The 21266-nt window shown below is 35.9% G+C and overlaps 1 protein-coding gene across 1 annotated transcript in view; it reads left to right on the top strand.

Moving 5' to 3' along the window:
• The window catches only part of PRKAA2 (protein kinase AMP-activated catalytic subunit alpha 2), a 45406-nt gene that overhangs the window by 1745 nt on the left and 22395 nt on the right, over positions 1-21266 (top strand). The window contains exon 2 of the mRNA XM_084243933.1: positions 17503-17644. Coding sequence (XP_084100059.1) covers positions 17503-17644 — 142 coding nt within the window. The remainder of the gene's footprint in view (positions 1-17502; positions 17645-21266) is intronic.

Raw genomic sequence — 21266 nt, 5'->3', positions numbered from 1 at the left:
AAAAACCAAAAAAAGTTTATAAAATTCTGTGAAATCCTGTGATGGCTGTGAAGTCCTGGATTATTTTTGAAAGACCTCACAAAGAGAGTGGAGTGTTAGGAGGATATATTTAGAATGAGTATAGGAATATTGAGGGATTGGATTAATGCCTATAATGTTACTTGTCATTAAATATCATTACTGAGAACTGTGGTATTACGACATTGTGCAGTTACTCAAGCAAACAGTACCTTTGCCATCTAGTAGACATGTACACGCTCAAAGTTATATAACTTAGCTTATGTCCTTTCTAATTGGTGATAAAGTTTTTGTTTGTCTTTTAAATTTCTATTACAATCTAAATTCAGAGTAAAACACCCATCAGATCAATCTGCCCATTGTCAAAAGACAACTTAAATCTCTTGTATATATTTTTGAAATTCTTTCAGATACTGGCTTATTAAACTATAAACCGACAGAATGTACTTTGATTTGTGAGAAATCCTTTTCCTGGATGACCCCAATCGGAGGGGTGTTTCCAACTAATATCATACTAGAGCCACTCTAAAGTTAAACTGTAGTTTCCTATCCAAGGTTAGAATTAGTATAATGTTTAATAAAAAAATAAGTATGTAGAAACTGTTAGAATCTAGTTCCTCATTTAGTTCTTCTAGGGACATGAAACAAAAACACATTTTTAAAAGCAGCTTCTTTGGGGTATATTTTATGTATCATAAAATCCGCTCCTATCAAGTGTGCAACTCGTCACTTTACCAAATGGTACGTGTCATCGTGTATTAGCCTTAGAGCATTTTCATAACTACAACAAGATCCTTCATGCCCACTTAGTTCTTGTTCCCAACCCCAGCCCCAGGATATCACTACACTGTTTTCAGTCTGTATAAATTTGCTTTCTCTGGACATTTATAAATGGGATCATTTTATATGGAGTCTCATGCCTGGTTTCTTATCAATGTTTTTATTGTTCATAGATAACATAGTGGGTGCCTAGTTCTTTTTTTATTGCTCAATAATATTTCACTGCTTGGATATGCCTCTTTTTGTCTTGTTTTTGGTTTTGGACTATTAGACAATGCTGCCATAAAAAGTTGCATGCAATTCTTATTTTCAAATATCTTGAGTAAATCTTAGAGAAAACTTGCAGGGTTGTATCATAGTTTTTATGTTTAACTTTCTGAGAAACTGCAAGCTGTTTTCCAAAGTGTAGGAACCATTTTACAATTCTGTCAGTAATATATGATAGTTACCATTACTTCACATCCTCCCCAACATTTGTTATTATGTCTTAACCATTCTAATGGGTGTGAAATGGTATCACATTGTGGCTTTCGTTTGCATTGCCTCAATGACCAATAATGTTGAAAATCTTTTCATATACTTAATAACCATTGGTATGTTATCTTGGGTGAAATATCTATTCATGTCTCTTGTTCATTTTTCGATTGAGTTGATTGCCATATCATAAATTGAGTTGTAAGAATTTTTAGAACTTTTGGGTACAGATTTATTGGGTATATTTGCAATTATTTTTTCCAAACTTGTTTGACTTTTCATTTTCTTAATGTTGTCTTTTGAAGTATAAAACATCTGAATTTTCATGAGGTGTAACTTATCAGTTTTTTTCCCCTTTATTATGAACCATTTAAGAAATCTTTGCTTTAGGTTTCAAGGATTTTCTCTTATGTCTTATTTATTATTTTTTTTAGTTTTATCTCCATTTAAGACTCTGATTTGTTGGGTTAATTTTTAAGAATGGTATTTTGAATATGGCTGTCCAAATTGTTCTAGCACATTTTATTGAAAACAGATGCATTTTTAGTTGTATTGATTTAGACTTCATAAAATTAACTTCTATTAAAAAACTTAATAGTAGATGATGTAGTTTTATGTGGCTATAAAAACATGGAAATGGAGGCATGAGGAACATTTTATGTTAACTGTTTTCACTATTAGGCTAATAATAGATTTTGAAAATGTAACTTCAGTTATTTATGTGTCAATTATAGACCAGTGTTAATAACAATAGGCAAAAATTGAAAACGATAGTTTCCATTTAATAGCACTGATATCATTTTTAAAAATATATGGAAATCTTTCTATTTTTGAAAACTAAGTGTCTTATTTAAAATGTTTTAAATTCATTTTTCACCTTCATTATTTTATTGCACTGTTGGGTTACTAGCGGAGTGTTTATAGAAGTATTACGTAGGTTGACAGAGTTTAAAAGTAATGCTTTTTATCTACATGAATATATTTTTATATTGATTGTTTTGATTCTTACTCTTTTCAGGGTAAGGTGGAACTACTATTTAAGAACTCTCATAGGTTTGTTCATTTCTTACCAAAATAGTAAAGGGAATGAATAGAAGCTTTAGAACAATAGATCTGTATGTATTTCACAAAGACTGAAGAAAAAAAGACATAGTGCTAATTATTTAGGAAGAAGCCAGCATTTTCAAGGTGAGGGCTGCTAGATATGGTTTATGATTTCATTACAATTTTGAAGCAAGCAGTGTTACTTCTTTTGAGAAAAAGATGCCAAGTTCTACATGATAAATGGAATTTTGGACAACTACCTGGTCATTTGTGATTGTGGTGTTTTGTCCTTTGTTATGACTTTCCCCCCCTTACTCCCAAGTTAATGTCAAGCTCTGAATAAGATGTTTAACACCTCTGGGCCTTATTTTCTTCTTCTTCTTCTTCTTCTTCTTTTTTTTTTTTTTTAAGGACAGCACTAGGATACATAAATAACTGTCATTAAGCAGATAATTTTTTTTAAAAGATTTGATTTCAGAATACGATATGTTTAATTGTTCCTTCTGATTTAATGAAATTTGAGTTACTGAAGACTACAGCTGAAATGTAGATGTGACATAGAACAAAAGAAAAGGGAAATGCATGTGTAACACTTAAGTGTAAAAAGCTAATTTAAAGTTTTTAATATTCTAAGTGCTGCATTTGATTTCATTTATTCCCCAGAGGAATTCCCTGAGTTTGGTGTTATCCCCATTTTATAAATAAAGGATTTGAGAATCAAATACTGCAACTTTCCCAAAGTCACGGTGCTAGTTAGTAAGTGGCATATTTGGTAATCAGAATCAGGGTTTTCTGACTCAAAAGTCCATGCTATATAGTTATGTATATAACATGATGTGTTTCACACATTCAATGATATAATTTTACATACCTGGGCCTCCCCAGTGGCGCATAGACCTCTCTTGCTGCCCGCTGCTCCCCTCAGCAGTGTACTTTGTCAGTTTGCCTGTTCTGTTCCCCTCTCTGGATCTGGTGAATTCTCTCACCCTCCCGTGCTTCTGACTGTACCCAGTGCTTGTATAAATAAATAAATAAATCTTTAAAGAAAAATAATTTTACATATCCACAGATATTTATCAAGGATTGACAAGATTTAAATGCCTTTATTTTATTCCACATTTAGTAATCTTTTTTGAAACTCCTTATGTATGGTTTAAATTTACATTTCATATCCCCAATTTTCACTTTTGTGCCTTAATCCACTGTATTTCTTGTATGACGAATGTGTTGAATTCTGATAATTTCAACCCAAAGTTCTTATAAATACCAGGTATTTTAATTTTTTTTTCTTACAATGAAAGTAATGTAGAGTAAAGATTACTGGTAGTCTTTAGTACCCATGCTAAAAAGAACTTGTAAAAATTATTCAGTGCCCCATAAACAACATTGGTAAGGGAATGGTTAATTCCAGTCAACTACTAGTTACATGACTTTGGGAAACCATTAAACTTATCTGAGCCTTTGTTTCCTCCTTTGTAAAATGACAGTAGCAACACTTGGCCTGTCTAATTCTAGAATTTTTATGAGGGTTAAATGCATTGAAGTACATTAAATGGCTTTTTAAAAAAGTTCCAGTGCCATACAGATGCATGGCTGTTTTAAGTTTTGTACCTCTGTGGTATTAAGTGTTTAGAAAGTCATTCAGTTCTGACACCAACATTGAGACACAACTGTAACAATCTATCTCCATTTTTTGGTTGTCCTCACTGGAGAACATTCTTAGTGGTTATTTGTGATATTTGATAATTATTAATGTTTATATTAAAATGTAGCTTTCTGGTTAATCATGTAATTGATTTTTTTCCACATATAAGTAAAAGAATAAAGTAAGAATTAAGTAGAAATGATAATGGATCTTTATATACCTTACTAGCTGAACTGGATTTACTTTTGGAATTAAGCAAATTCTAAATAAGTGTTAATAGTTCTAAATAATGGAACTAGATTTTTTTCTCAAATACTAGACTATTAGTGTTTGAATCAGAAGCAATTCAATCATATCTTTTAATTAGGTAAATGATATGCTACTTAGATTATTTTATTGATTTATATATCATTTATGACTTTGACATAATTTAGTCTTTAATTTCAGAATGGATTTTGCTCATTTTGTGTCATCAGTTGATTGATGCTCAAAAGATACTTTCTCAAAGAAACAATATTATAAATGGATAGATTCAGAGTAAGTCCTTAAAGGCAACATGGTATATAGCATAGAGAATATTGGATTTGGAAGACCTGGTGGAATTTATACTATGTTGTAAATCTGTTGTGTGATCTGTAGCCAGAATCACTTAGGGAGAAAAAGAGAATAACCTGATCAGTTCTCTCTCATTGGGAGACATACATTGGAAGATAACTCAAAAATGCTTAAATTTTATGTACTTTTAGGTTCTTGGGTCCTATCATTACTTAAACTCACAGTTAGCTGACTGAAATAATACGTGATTGGGTTTGAGACTAGAAATGTATTTGATTTGGGAGAGGAAGAGTTTATTGTCTTCTGTTTTGTTCCCCCCAAGGTGTTTTCTATTTTGCAGATGTACATGTTGAGAAAATTCTAATTCTTTAGACACTACTCACTTAACACCACCACTTGTACACACTTCGAATGTGCATGCCAAACACCTAATAGTCATACCATCCACATGCCCAGGTGGCTGTCATAGAACTCTTGGAAGAGGAAGGGAAAAGTTAGGAAAGGGAAGAGATATGAGCAGCAGCTGGCAATAATATGGGTTATTTTAAAGACAGTTTCTACTTAAAGTAGAACCAAGATGATGTTCATTTTTCAAACTATAGAAAATGCAGACTCTGAGCTAAATATGCCTTTCTACCAAACTTTCCCCTAACATAGTTATGTAAATTAGAAAGGATTTTTGTAGTTTGCTCATATGAGATAATTGCCACAGTTCTGTGGACTTTCTCCCTTTCCCAGCTGACATAGCACTCACTGCTTTATAGAATATTTATCTTATGTTCTACCTTAGCTTTCCTTAAAGCTGTTGGTTTTGCTTTGTAATGATAATGCTGCTGCATTTATTCTTCTGTGGTTCCTGTGGTTTCCTTAATAAGGAAAATATTTTGCAGGAAGAGTTAATTTTTTAAAACCAAGGCGATAATTTAATTTGATCTAGCAGAAGACATAAGTTCAAATTCTTTAAAAGATAATGAGTGAGTGGTACAAGACCCTTAAAATATTGACTGCATTGTAAAGATGAGAGCAAATCTTCCTATTATATTTATTAGTTATAAATACAAGAGAAAGCACCCTGAATTAGGTTGAATAGATTTTTATCTAAACAGTTGACCTGCAAATGCAAAAGCAGTGTGTTTATTATGAAATGTGGTTAGCCATTTTATTTTTAGTATGGTGTTATTAAGGAAAGAATTTCAGGCAGCTTTTATCTCTGCTAATAATAGAAATCTTCACCCCTGGAAGGGAACAGGATTCTTGACTTAGTGTAGTGTTTTATATTTAACAATATTTGCCTCTGATAAATTTTACTATAATTCTTTTGGTGATGACTTTGCTTTTAATGTGTTAATAATTATTTAATCTGCCTTTAGATTATAAACACAGCCCTTTATATAATTGAAAATAATTATCAAATCTTGCTGTCTTTATTCAGAAAGCTAATGTATCAATTTATTGAAATATTTCATTATTTTACAATCTTTTCATAGTATTTATATGTATATTTTATGTGCTATTAAAAACAGAATGAGTACTGTGTTCTCATTTAACATCTCTCAATTTCTGAATTATAAATTAGTTATAAGACAGTTAAATCTAGCCATCATAATTGAAAATAATAGAAAATTTAAATATACCATAAATTTGTTTCTGAATTGAAATATACCATAAATTTTTTTCTAAATTTTTACCTTACTTGCAAATACATGAATGTTATTTTCCTTTTCCTTTTATAATGTGCTCAAGTACAACTTGGTATTATGCATATTTTGTAATTGAATTCAGTTCACACAGCCTTAATGAAATAATAAAAACAACACAAGCATTTATTGTGCTTATTCATACTGAATTTTAGACAAAATATTTTTACTAATGCTAAAATGTGGCAATAGGTATAGCAATATATGATTTACTAATTTAAAATATTGTGAGAAATATTTATCACAGAATTTACTTTGATTATTGTTTCACATTTGAACTCTAAGTCAAAAGTGATATACTAAATCCACCTTTTACTCTTGTGTACACAGTCTTGTAATATATTTTAGTGCTCTACTAGTTATATTTTTACTATGTACTTAAACTTGATTTCGGCAAGAAACGACTCACTTCTTATAGTAGCTATATGGATAAGACGTGGAAATGTACTCTAGATAGTTTATTGCTACTGTAAAACTACTCCCAAAGAAATTAGGTATCCCCTTAAAGGGAAATCTTTGTCATTGACTTTTAGTTAATCATAGTAAACTTTACTTTTTTTGAAAATGCCTGCCTTTGGCAATACAGTGAGAGTCATCCCAGCCTCCCCTTACCCCAGTGCCCATTGCCAGCACAGGAACTCTCCTTCACCTGCAAGCAGCATGAGTGAGAGCTGTCTCCTTGGGCAGTGCCTTGCTCCCAACTACAAGTGATGAGAACTGACTCACCTGGCCTCCATTTACCAGCTGCAGGAGCACTGCCTCCAGCAGCCAGCTTTGTGAACTAGAGCCATACTTCTGGCCCCCAGCTACCAGCTGCAGAAGATAGGCAGGAGAACCCTACCACTTCTGGGCTCCGACCACCAACTGTGGGAGCTTGCTCACCAGCTGGGGATCTGGGCTAGTTGCAGTTCCTGGAGCAGTGAACCAGAGGGACAGTTCAAAGAGAGAGTCCTGTAGATAGCATTGGTGTTAATTATCCTCTGTGTAAAAAGTACAGACTTCAACACTGAAGAGTTCCACATTACATAGAACAAAGGACATACAAGCAAAATCTCCACTGCCACTGCCATCAGTTCTGAACCTGGGTGAGCTCCTGGGATGAGTGTGGGGGTGCAGCTACACCCAGTAAAAGTCCCACCATTGTTGCTGGCCTCCAAAGCAAATAATGGGGACAACAGATGGCAACTTGAGCGCTCAGGGATTACTATACCGCAGATTGAGAACCAAAATCTCCAAAACCCAGTCACAAAGATATGGGAGATTTGTTCTTCCTATCAGATGCAGAATTCCAAATTTCCAGGATAAAGAAATTCAAAGAAATGGGAGAAAACAAAGAAAATACAGATAAACAGATCAAAGATATACAAGACATGCCCTCACCTAACAATATCCTGAGAAGTAAAATTAGTGAACACAAAATTGAAATTGAAGCTTTAAATAAGAAAATAATGGAGATGCAGGATGTAAAACTATCAATAAAGGAGATAAAAAAAATTCTGGAGAAACCTATGGAAGTAGAATAAATTAAAGGGAAGATTGAATCAGTGACCTTGAATATTATAATACACAAAGAATCCGGTAGAAGATGAAAAAGAGGTATGAAGGGGAATAAATGAAGAAATACTTTGAGAATTATCTGACTCCATAAGGAAAGGCAATATAAGAATAATGGGTATCCCAAGCAAAGGGGTAAAAGAGAGAGAGAAGGGAACAGAGAACTTATTTAAATAAATAATAGAGGAAAACTTCCCAAACCTGGAGAAAGAACTAATTACATAAATTCATGAAGCTAAAAACACCAGGGTGCCTAAACAAGAGACCTAATCAAGACACACGATGAAATGTCCAAGAAAGGAACCCAAATTTAGCTAACAATGGACTTCTCTGAAAAAACAGTACCCACAGGGAGAGAATGGAATGAAGTGTTCAAACTACCTAAAATTTGCCAGCTAAGAACACTCTATCCTGCAAGGGCTCTCCTTTACATATAAGGGAGAAGTAGAGCCCTTCTCAGACAAACAGAAGCTGAAGGAGTTTGCAAACAGTAGGAGTTTGCCTCCCAAGAAATATTGAAAGGCACTCTACTATCTAAACTGGGGAATATACACAAAGAACTGAACAAGGAAATAGCGCCACAAAATTAAGAACAAAATGGCAGCAATAGACTTTCATATATCAGTAAATACTATAAATGTAAACAGACTAAACTCACCAATTAAAGGGCACAGAGTAGTGTCAAGTTGGATTAGGGCACAGAATCCAAGTTTCTGCTGCCCCCAGGAAATGCACCTGAGCTGCAAAGACAAACATAGGCTAACAGTAAAGGGTGGCAATAACTCTACAAATGATTGGGACCCAAAGGAAGGCAAGGACAAACATACTTGTATGAGATAAAGTAGATTTCCAGCTACAAGTGTAATGAGACAGGGATGGACACTATGAAATAATTAAGGGAACAACACATTAGGAAGACATATCACTTGGCTTTGTATGCTCACTAAATTAAGGAACACCAAAATATATAAGGCAGTTATATATTTTGAAATCTGAAAACAGACATTGGCAGAGGACTTCAACACCACACTGTCACCAATAGATCATGTAGACAGAAAATAAGGACACAATAGCCTTAAAGAATTAGATCATATGTACCTAATAGACTTTTATATGGCACTGCATTCCCCAAAACTGAATACACGTTTTCCTCAAGTGCACATATTCCATCACAAGGCAAGTATCAACAAATTTGTGAAGATTGAATTGACACCAAACATCTTACCATAAAGATATCAAACTAGAAGTCAACGACACACACACACACTCACGGGAAAACCTCTGATACCTGGAGATTGAACAACACATCACTGAAAGGCTATTGGGTTAATGAAGAATTTAGAGAAGAAATTAAAAAATACTTCAGGACAAATGACAATGAGGACACAACCTTCCAGAACTCGTGGGAAACAGCAAAAGCAGTAGTAAGAGGGATGTATATAGCAATACAGGCCTACATTGAGAAACTACTCAAGTAAATAACCTTGTCCTCCACCTCAAGGAAATGGAAGAACAACAAACAAAACCAAAAGGCAGTGAAAGAAAGGAAGTAATAATGTTAGAGCAGAAATAAATACTAGAGCAGAAATAAATAAAAATTAAAAAGTACCATAGATTATAACCTGGTTCTTCAAGAAATGAAATAAACCTCTAGCTAGTTTCAGTTGGAAAAAAAAAAAAAAAAGAAATTGCAAATAAATAGCATCATCTAGCTCTCTTCTTTCTCAAGTTTATTTTCCTGGAAGACATATACTTATTTTCTGATGCCCAGACTTTAAGTAAATTGCCCTTGTTCTGATCTTTATTCTTTCTCTCTCAGTATTTTTTCATATTTAGGAATTCACAGAATCTAGTGCCACATAGAATTCCTTGGGACTTGGAGTCTATAGCTAATGACCTGTTTTTGACAGATATTTGTTGTTTTGCCTCAGATGAGAGATTGGCACACACTTTTTGTATTCCCCTCTCAAATTCTGTAAGCAGCAATGCTAGTAGAGTATGAAACCTAAATTATATGTTCAAGCAGCCAAAATACTGCGATCAGATAGCATTTCATTCATACAGAAAACAACTAGTTATTGAACAACAGTTATGTGTCAGGCACTGTGCCAGATGCTGAGGATACAAAGATAAATAAGATGCAGTCCCTGCTCTGAAAGAGCTGATTGATTTAAAGAGGGAGATCAATAATAACAAAATATGTAATTATAGTACTTGATGTTAAGTGCTATCACAGAGAGGAACTGTGGGAGTACATGAAAAGCTTAATGGAAGAAATAGTATTTGTGCTGAATTTTGAAAAACAAGACCCAAATAGGTGAAACATTAATATTGGCAATTGGGGACACAAATGGGTCACATGTTTACCATCATTTATGTCACTGAATAAATTGAATTGTACTGAATGCTTATGAACTCGGCATGTGCTAGCCACATATATACAGAAGACTAATCTTATGGAGAATTCCATAAGAATTCAGCTCTGAATAACTGAAGAATAATATTTGAGTTGAGGGAATAGTGAAACATATTGGAAAGGTAGGCATATGTCCTAAAGATGTATTACAGTATATATAAGGATGTGTAAATCTATGAAAGGATGGTAAGCCTTCAATATTACATAAATCATTATAATTAATTGCTTATCCCAATTTTCCCAGCCAACTACAGATTATAATGAGTATAGGACAGGCTCTAGCTTCCCAGTACCAATGGGCCCTCCATTCTGTATGGTGCCATAATTTTTTTTAAAGATTTATTTATGCATACAGAACTGGGGTACAGGCCAGTGGTGTTGGGGGTGAGAGGATTCACCAGAGACAGAGTGGGGAACAAACCAGGCAGACTGATTGAAATACACTGCTGATGGGAGCAGCGGGAGAGTCAGGAAAGGTCTGCTGTGTCATGTGGGTAGCTCCCTGGCTGGGGCTCAGACTCTTGTGCTGCAGAGGCTGCAGACAGCTTTACAGGTTGCGTCTTAACCCCTTGAGCCATGAGCGAGGCCTTGGTGCCATAATTTGATATGACTCACAGACTTCCATTCAGCACCATCAAAAAAGTTCTTGGATCTTTCTATTTCCCTTGCTTTGCATTTCAGTTGGCTTGTCTCATCTTCACAGAAGACTAATCTATCTTACTATTTAAAGTATTAATATTATGTGGATACTTTTTGTCAAAATCACTTAGTAGAAGTGTTTTTGACCCTGGGAACTACCAAAGCTGCAGAGCCCAAAACTTGTTTATGCTCATTCCTCTCCTCTAATTCCTGCCACCCCCAAATTTTCTCCCTACTCCTTAAGACAAGGTCTAAATTTCAAGGTCTTTATGGTAACATCATTAGAACCATGAGAATAACCTGGTAACTGAGGCAGTAAAACAGTTCCGCTGTAATTATATAATAGAGCATTGTCCCTAGCTTCTCAGCTTGGAAGTCCTAGTCCTGCTCTCCCCAACCATAAATCACTCTTACGTGTGTTAAATGTTTTGCTGGGTAACCAGGCCATACTGTATAGTATAATCATGAAGATTATATTTTTTAATTTTTCTGAGGCTCAGTTTCTTTATAAAATTTACTTACAGGGTTGTAATCAGGTTAAGATAAAATACTGTAAAATACTTAGTGTATGTGTGAGACGTACAGACTTTTACCTGCTAGTTGTCCTCAGGTTTGTGGGAATCATTAACTGTCTCTATAATAATCCCCAGTATAGAGCCTGCTGGGCTTGCCATTTAAAGTTTGAGCGTGCTTCTGAGAAATTACAGATTAATCCCTGTAGCCCACCGGATATTCATGTTTTGGTAGTCTTTTGTACATTCACTTGGTGGAGACCCTCTTGAGAGATTTAGTGTGTGTTTTGTAGTCTAAATTTTAAGTCAGAGGACCTCCGTGGTCTCATCACTGTGAAGCTACGAGTTCAGTCCCTGGCCAAGGAGATGACCCACATGGCACACAGCCGACCTCTCCGTCTTGCCTGCTGCTTCCCTCGGCAGTGGATTTCAGTCAGTCCACCTGTTTTGCTCTCCACTGTCTCTGGTGAATTCTCTCACCCCCTGCACCTCTGGCCTGCACCCAGCTCTTGTATGCATAAATAAATCTTTAAAAAAAAATTTTTTTAAGTCAGACCGTACTGAAAATACCCTGAACATTTAAAAAAACTTTTCCAACTATGCCTAGTAATATGGGATAGACTTGATTTTACTTATAAAGTACCTGATTTTTCCTGTTAGCCTAGCACTATGAATGACATTTGTCCTGTTAGATAAGAACTTTTCAAGTGCCAAAAAAGCAGCTTACAAACGGATTTTGTAAGTAGGCCAGGGACTTCTTGTGGGCATAAGAAATACTACATATAATTACTGGTCCTGTAGAGTGTTTGAAGTTGAATATATTACTTTAGTGGGCTGAAGCTTTTACTTCTTTGACAGAGTTCAAATTTTTGTATACAGTATGACCTTTACAGTGCAAGGACATTTTGATAACTTCAGTTAGTCTGAATTTAGAAGATTATAATTCATGCTGAAAATAATGCTTTATTTTCACTTGTTCCTTTTCATTAGATGTAATAATCTAAATTATATCAAAATTGAATGAAGAAGTATTTTGTATGAATTAATAATGGAATAATATATAGAAAATGTTCCAAAATATACTTCATAAAATTATAGGGTCGGTGCTTATGTAAAAAAATGCTAGACTACATTGGGAACAATATTGGCAATTTGAATAATTATAGCCTATTTGCAAAACAATCATGTACATAATTACATAATACAGCTATATGAAGTCCTGTATTTTGTGCATCAAGAAGAATGTGTGAGAGCCAGAAAGCATCAGAAAATGGCAACTAAATCATCATGAGTCTAGAGTGACTTAAGAGACATGCCTTCACTGTGGAATAATCCTTAGGGATATTGTTAGGAAAATTTTAGAGTTGCAGGGGGAATTAAGGTTGATATAGTTCAGCCTGTTACTTAATGCAGGTATTTATCTTATGGTAATCCTAACAAATGTCTAAGCTTCCTCTGTTTGAATATTGGATGGTGCATGCTGCCTAGGTTTAAATCCTATACCTACCACATCATTAACCTCTCTGAATTCCATTTTCTTGGCTTTCTGTTGCCAGGAGCTGTATCTCTTGTAATAAAGACAAAAGGGATGTGGCTTCCAGCCCCTTTCCATATAGTATTGAGAGATGAGTTAAGAAACAAGTGTTAGTGCTATGCAACCTGTGAAAATAGGTATACTCAAGATACAGTTGTTCCATTATAAAGGGTGTTTACAGTATAGATGTGAGGGGTAAAAAGGAGGTACAAAGAAGCTTCATAAAACAGATGACTCTGTTCATTGAAAGAATTTCTATTGATATTCCAAGTTCTGCTTCTACAACAATACAAATCAGTCAAATCAGTTTCATTCTGTATGACAACTCTCACTTTATCAAATGTAAAATTCTAAAAGATATAGTTTGGGTAAGTGTGGACTCCCTCTCTACTTCCCATAAAATCCATAGTTTTTTTGTTTGTTTTTCATACATCACTGTTCATTTTTGTACACTATTCAATTCTCCCTTCAGGTGTAGTCCCCATAATTTTTCCACCACCATAGCACTGTGACCATCACTGTAGTCCCTTGTGCTCTCCCCTCCCCTGTTTTCTTATTTATTTTTACTATTTTTTAATTTTTTTACATAATTGTTCATTTTTAAAAAATATTTGTTCCCCCTTCCCCCCCTCCATGTGGTCCCCATAGAATTTCCTTCACCAATGCACCAGTGCACCATCACTTCAGTCCCCTGTGCTCCTCCCTCCCTCCCTCTCACCCCTCCCCCTCCCCTGCAGTATATCTCTGATTTATAATTGCCTGTTTTTGTTTTGTTGTGTTTTGTATTGTTATTATAAAATCCATAGTTTTAAAGAGATTTTATGTAACTTGGCTATAAATTAAGAAAAACAAAATGGACCACTAATGAGCTTGTAAAACTCTTTGATCCAAGAAATTGAATGGACTATAAATTATAATTTATTTCCATTAATTCACAGATGGTAGTAGAGCAAAATTGGAAATTTGAAGTACAGACCTTTCAAGTTTTTAGGACAGTTGACCCTTGAACAACACAGGTTTGAACTGCATGGGTTCACTTAAAATATGCAGATTTTTTTTCTCATTAGATAGAGTTGGCCTTTCATAGGCAGGGGTTCCACATTCATGTATTCAACCAATAGAATATCATTTAGTTGAATCTCAATGGGGAACCTACAGATATGAAGGGTTCTAGGTATTATGGATTTTGTAGGTTGCAATACAAGAGATGGCTGGGAGTTAAGTTTTGTAGTAAAGCATTATAGGCAGAATTTTTATTGTGCTGGTATTAGTACACCTAATTTCCATGTTCAAGGGTCAACTGATTTTTGAATCAAATTAAAAAGATAATATTTTGTTCTCTTGTAACAGAGCAGGTAGTTCAGACTGTCATCATACCTACACCTAATGATGTTAAACGCACTTCTTTAGCCTGTTGCTCCCACCTGCCTAACCCTGCCCTCAGGTACAAGATGGTGGCTTTGGAATTCTAAGGGCCTTGGAATTCTTCAGGATGGAGGAAGGAATAAAGAAGAAAATGCTGGGGATATTTCTATTTACATGTCATTGCCCAGAACATAGACTAATGGCCATGACTAGGTACAGAGATGCTATGATGCAGTCTCTAATCTGGATAGACATTTGCTCAGTGTAATTTGGGAGTCTTATAAAAGCAAGTTCTGTCGAACTACTTTGACATTTGTATCCCTAGTGCCTACCTAGTACAGCATTTGCCATAGTAAGTACTCATTAAGTACTTGTGCCATGGATGAATGTCCCTATTGTTCTGGTCAAATTAGGGATTGATCTGGATATTTACTTATATACATGATAAATCATGGCAAGTTTTTCATCTTTGGTGTTTACTTTTTTTTTTTTTTTAATTTTCTAGAGGCATGTCTTATTTATTTATTTATTATTTGTTTGTTTGTTTGGTTTATACATGCACTGGGTACAGTCAGAAGCGTGGGAGGGCGAGAGAATTCACCAGAGCCAGAGCAGGGAGCAGAGCAGGCAGAAGGACCGAAGTACACTGCTGAGGGGAGCAGCGGGCGGCAGGAGAGGTCTGCGCGCCATGTGGGACCCTCCTCCGGTGGCCGGGGAGCAGCCGGGAATCGAACCAGCGCCGCAGAGGCCGCGGGCAGCTTCGCAACCCAGTGCTCAACTGCTGCGCCACTGGGGAGGTCCTTTGGTGTTTACTTTTTAACTTTCTTATCAAAGTTCTGAAACAAGGCATCCCTAACAAAGTGCAGGCAGATCTAATACTGTACAGATCTTATTTTAGCTCCTTTATTTGTGTTTTTCTCCCTTTTAAAACTTGGATGTATATTAAACCTCTTTTCATGTGATTTTTTTTTAAGATTTATTTATTTATTTATACAAGAACAGGGGTATAGATCAGAAGCGTGGGAGGGTGAGAGAATTCACCAGAGCAGGGAGCAGAGCAGGCAGAAGGACCGAAGTATACTGCTGAGGGGAGCAGCGGGCGGCAGGAGAGGTCTGCGTGCCATGTGGGACCCTCCTCCAGTGGCCAGGGAGCAGCCAGAGATTGAACTGGCGCAAAGGCTGTGGGTGCTGCAGAGGCTGCGGGCGCTGCAGAGGCTGTGGGCAGCTTCGCAACCCAGCACTCAACTGCTGTGCCACTGGGGAGGCCCTGTAATAGCTTCTTAATGGAGAAGCTTAGGAGATAATGTCACTTAACATCTTGGTTTCTAGTATACAGACTCTGGTGCCGGCAAGTAAAATTGAGTGTATAGATTTGGTGGCGAAATGGAAGAATGGTAGTTTTTATTTTGAATTGGGGCAATTTTGTGGTATTAACCCTGAAATATATTGAGTTGAAGAAGGGTCCAGAGTCATTTGTAGATAATTGGTAATTAGGTGAATGAGATACTAAAGGCTCTATTTTGGACCTAGGTTAGAAATCTGGGAACACTAAACTGTAAAGCACAGGTGGAGGCCATAAAGGAGACCATCTGAAAGAAGAACCAGGAAGAGTAGAGTCGTCCCAAAAAGAGAGTGATCAGTGTTATTGTCCAATATGGCAAAAAGTACAGTTATCTGAGAACTGAAAAATCTACATAGTGTAATAATTGATGCAACTTTTGCGGCCCTCTGGTTTTAGTAGCAGATTGGAGGCAGAAGCCAGAATTTAAGGAAGGTAGAAAGGTAAGAGCCATTTTGAAAAATTATGAGGAAAGTATTGGCAACTACAGGAAGATAGAGTAAAATGAAGATTGGGATGTGCAGAAGGGATGTTGATTGGCTGAAGAGAAGGAGCTATTATAATAGAAAATGGTGGGATGTAAGGACAGGGTAGAAAAGATGGACTCAAGGGTACAAATGGATGAGACAGGCCTTAAAGGGGAGAAGGGGAAGATGTCCCTGGAGGAAAGAGGGATGTAGATATAAGCAAGCCTTTTAAGATAAAGGAAATTGCTCCTAGTGACTTCTTCCTCCCTAAACAATGAAAGATGAATCTGTCTGCTGGAAGGGGTGAAAAATTAAATAGGTGTTATGAGGATGATGGTGAAAATTTAGGATAGCAATTGAGGGAAATAGGAGTGGGACTTAGAAATTTGTTCTCTGATTGAGGGATTTGCTTTTCCCTCAACAGTAAGGGAATGTTACGTGAAAGGACGAGAACTATTATTTCACTTAATGTAAATATTATTTAGGATGTAGTATGTATAAAACACTGCTGCATGCTTTCTGGAAGATTCAGGTGCGTATTTATTTAAGGAGCATATGAGCTTACAGCTCATGTCATATGTTTTGGCACCAGCACAAATGCTTATTATAGCCTAAAAATGGCAAATGAGACATGTGCTTTATAAACTTACCATGAGTGAAAGAGACTCCTTTAAATAGAAGGGAACTAGAAAGACGTTATGGAAAAAGCAAAAAAAGTGGAGACTATGTATGTATTACTTGATGAAATAATATTGAAACTAGTTATGTGTTTTTATTATAGCAGTCACTTATTCTGTAATATAGTGACTGGCATTAACCTGAAGAGGAGAAGAAAACAAGATTAAAAATTACAGTGACTTCTGTCCAAAAGATATTCCAAATTAAATCGTTTTATGCATGAATATTAAATTCAGTAATATTTTCTGCAGTATTATAGAATATCTCTGTGCTAGGTGCTGTGGATACAGAGGTGGGTGATTTAGATGCTGTTTTTTTGGGCCTCCCTGGTGGCGCAAAGGATCAGATGCAACCTCTGAAGCTGTACGCAGCCACTGGAGCACAGAGTTTAATCCCCGGACAGGGGGCTACCCACGTGGTGCAGCAGACCTCTCCTGACTCACCCGCTGCTCCCCTCAGCAGTGTATTTTGGTCAATCTGCCTGTTCTGTTCCCTGCACTGTCTGGTCAATCCTCTCACCCCTGCACCTCTGGCCTGTACCCCAGCTCTATATGCATAAATAAATAAATATTTTTTTAAATGCTGTTTTTCTTCAAGGAGTACATACGCTAAAAGAAGAGTGCATACTTCTAAAATAAAACAGATGAAGATAGATAACTTTAGTTATATGCAATGAATGATATAAAAGTAGTATATGTCAGAGAAATTTGGGGTTGCAGTGGATAAAAGCACCTACAAATCATTATGTTGCTATTACATAAAATATTTTTTTTCTTTTTCTTTAGTTGGAGAACATCAATTGACAGGCCATAAAGTAGCAGTTAAAATCTTAAATAGACAGAAGATTCGCAGTTTAGATGTTGTTGGAAAAATAAAACGAGAAATTCAAAATCTAAAACTCTTTCGTCATCCTCATATTATCAAACTGTAAGTATTGTGGTACCTAGTCATGCAAGAAAACTGTGTTGCATTATATTTTATGAGTTTAAAAATAATTGTTTATCTTTAACCTTTTGCAAATATACCACAGGTCTATTTAAGGTCTTGTATTAAGCATCAGTTTCTTTAAACTCCGCTAATCCTTTCTTTTGTATACTTTTGTTTTAGAATTAAACATTATTAATTACTTCAAAATTATACTCTTTTCAAGTAATGAATACAGGCTTGAAATTTTTTCCTTTATTTTTTTATTGCGGTGACATTGGCTTATACTACTGTATAAGCCAGCAGGGGTATGGTTCACACCTTTCCAGATGAATGTTACCACACCATACCCACCAACAAAATACCAATCATCCACCACAGTTCATTTGGTGCCCTGCTCCACCAAGTCTGGTAACCTGGGTTCTGTTGTCAGATTTTTCAGATTTGATTTGTTTTGGTTTTGTCTGTTTTTTTGTTTTGCTTTTTTATATGAGTCAAATCATCATGTATTTGTTTTTCTTTTTGCGTTATTGTGCTCATCATAGTAACCTCCAGTTTGGAAGTTGACTCTTTTCTCTAGTAATTACTTTGAAGGTCACTTAAGATGTTGATGCTTATTGATAGTGAACTAGTAAAGATTTTATGTTTAATGATAGTTTCCATGTAGTGCATCTTCCCAACATCTTAAATATATGGTTGGCTATTCAGAGGGGGAGTTTTTTATTGTTGGGGGGTATGGGGGTGGTGTGCCATTGGGTGACCTGTGATGACTCAGTTCTCCTACCACTATCATGAAAACCTCATTCTTACTGTAAGCCTCAGTGTCATTTGATCTTTGCTTGAAAGTTCGCATGATCATAAGTAAACAAAAAATCAGGCCCTTGAAATTGCATGGAAGTACTTAATTATAAGGTATCATCTAGGACCTATATACCAAATGAGTCAGAATGTGTATAAATAAGTTTTCAGATTTTTCACTGGAGTTAAAATACCATATGTGCACTCAGCGACTCGCTTCTCCTATTGTTTCCTGAATATGAGATGCTTTGTAGTGTTACCTGAAGATTAAATGTGTTTGCACTAGTATAATGCCTAATAGTTGATAAGCATTGGCCCAAAGCAGGAATTGGCAACCTACAAGCTGATTCCAGTCCTTTTTCATGATTCTGAATGATTCTCATTTAATTGAAACCTTCATTGCTGACTTCAACTCCATGTTAGTTAGTAATGACTGTATTCCTGGTAGTGGATGAATTCTGAAATACATCCCTTTGCTTTCCTTATTGAATGGCCACTTCCTGTAAGAGAAGAAAACTGGGATGGCCAGATAATCAGACTAAAAATAACACATGCCAGCATGAGAGTGGAGAAGGGAATGATCTCTGTCTGCCTTGTGCCCTGATCTTACCACTTTTAGAATGCCAACACTGAAAAAAAAAACCCTGTGGAAATTTTGCCCAGAGGCATTAGCCCTACTTCCTGTTCTGTTCTGACAAACACAAATTAGATTTTATCAGTAGTTACAATTTTCATGAGGATTTAAAAGCTGATCTTTGATGTTATATCTACCAGTGTTTTTCTGCCTCCATTTCTCTATAATTGCTTCATTTTGGTTTAACTGATTATCACATTCTGATTTAAAATTATTTATTTACTGTTTTGTTTGGTGAAGGAGTTATAGAGCATTATCATAGTGGGTCAGAAAGTAATTGGCAGAGCCTGGCTTCCAGCCTTGAGCTTTAATCCATTTGACTATCCATTGGTCTCTTGTATTCTGGACCTGAACTTAAAAAAATGAACTCATGTATTCTTTCCTCGGAACAAGCTTGTTGGCATTGACTTCAATAGTGTTAATGATTGAAGCTAAGAGAGAGAATGACCTGACCCTTTCCGTCGTCTTGTTTTGTGCGGTTCTGGACTAGCTGCTAAAAATAGTTTCCTCTTTACAGAATGGGACTCTAGAATTAGTAATAAAGTGTGAAAATGAATTTTACCATGATTGTGTGATTTCTCTATAAACTAAAATTGATGAAGGAAAAAAATAAGCAAAGAGGACTTAAAGGAAAATCCAAACTTTTCTATGAACTTAAAAATGATTGAATTGATTTTTGTCATGTTCTTCCTCCTTGTTTTTGGGTTTTTTTGGGGGGAGAGAGGGGTGGAAGGTGTTTTATTTTTGTTTATTTTTTAAGATTCCCCCCCCACCTTTTCCCTCCCCTTGTCCTTTTCCCACCCTCCTCCCTCTTAACCTCAGAGCCCTCAGGATTTTTACTGATGTCCACTGGATTTTAAAGTGTTTCACATTATTGAGCTGTCTGCTGTATAAATGCCCAGCATTTGTTTTTATGTGACTGAGCACATAATTCACTCAGATTTCTTTTACTTTGTTGAAAATGGCTACATTTATTATCCTTTCTTATGGCTGTGTAGTACTCTATGTTGTGGATATACCACATCTTCTTGACCAGATCATCTGTCAGTGGATATTTAGGCTGCTTCCATGTCCTAGCTGTTGTAAAGAATGCTGCTGTGAACATCATGGACATAAGGGTTTTTTGGTTGATGGTTTCCTATTCTGTGGGTATTTGCCCAAGAGTGGGTTGTATCGTTATTTCCATCCTTAGCCTTTTAAAGTAAATCCAGATTGCTTTCCATAATGGTGGCACCAGTTCATAGTCCCACCAGCAGTGTTAAAGGTTCCTTTTCCTATATTTTTAATATATGCCATTTTGATGTGTGTGATATGGTATTTCTTTGTTTTGTGCCACATCTTTCTTATTGAAAGTGGTGATGAACATTTATTCATGTCTTTGGGCCTTCAGGATGTCCTTAATGGTGAATTGTTCACATCTACTGCCCATTGATTAATAGGGTTATATTTTATTGTTGAGTTCTATGCGTTTTTAAAACATACCTTGTATATTAGTCCCTTATCAGTATATATTGTGCAAATATTTTTTTTAAAGATTTATTTATTTATTCATACAAGCACTGGGTACAGTCAGAAGCGTGGGAGGGTGAGAGAATTCACCAGAGCCAGAGCTGGGAGCAGAACAGCAGAAGGACCGAAGTACACTGCTGAGGGGAGCAGCGGGCGGCAGGAGAGGTCTGCGCACCCTGTGGGACCCTCCTCCGGTGGCTGGGGAGAGGGAATTGAACCGGCGCTGCAGAGGCTGCAGGCAGCTTTGCAACCCAGCGCTCAACCGCTGCGCCACCGGGGAGGCCCTATATTGTGCAAATATTTTCTCCCATTCACTAGGGTGTCTATTTAACTATCTTGTATTTTCTTTCACTTTATAGAAGCCTTTTAACTTGAGGTAGTCTTAACTGTTTATTTTGTTTTTAATTCCCTAGTTACAGAGTTGATTAACTGCAAATATCTTTATTCTTGATACTATGGAATGTATTGCCAGTATTTTCTTTAATTTATTTTTACTACGTCTTACATCTAAATCTGTACAAATTTTATCTGGAGTTTATTTTGCATATAGTATTAGTGAGTTATCCAACTTTGTTTTATGTGTGGCTTTCTAATTTTCTCACTATCATTTATTAAAGAAACTGTTTTTACACAATTTATGGTTATTATTTCATTGTCAGAGAGTAGATGGTGGTATATGTGTAA

This window comes from Talpa europaea (genome assembly GCF_964194135.1).
Source record: "Talpa europaea genome assembly, chromosome: 9".
Lineage (NCBI taxonomy): Eukaryota > Metazoa > Chordata > Mammalia > Eulipotyphla > Talpidae > Talpa > Talpa europaea.
Note: the sequence above shows the minus strand (reverse complement) of the source record. Positions and strands in the feature narration are given on the sequence as shown.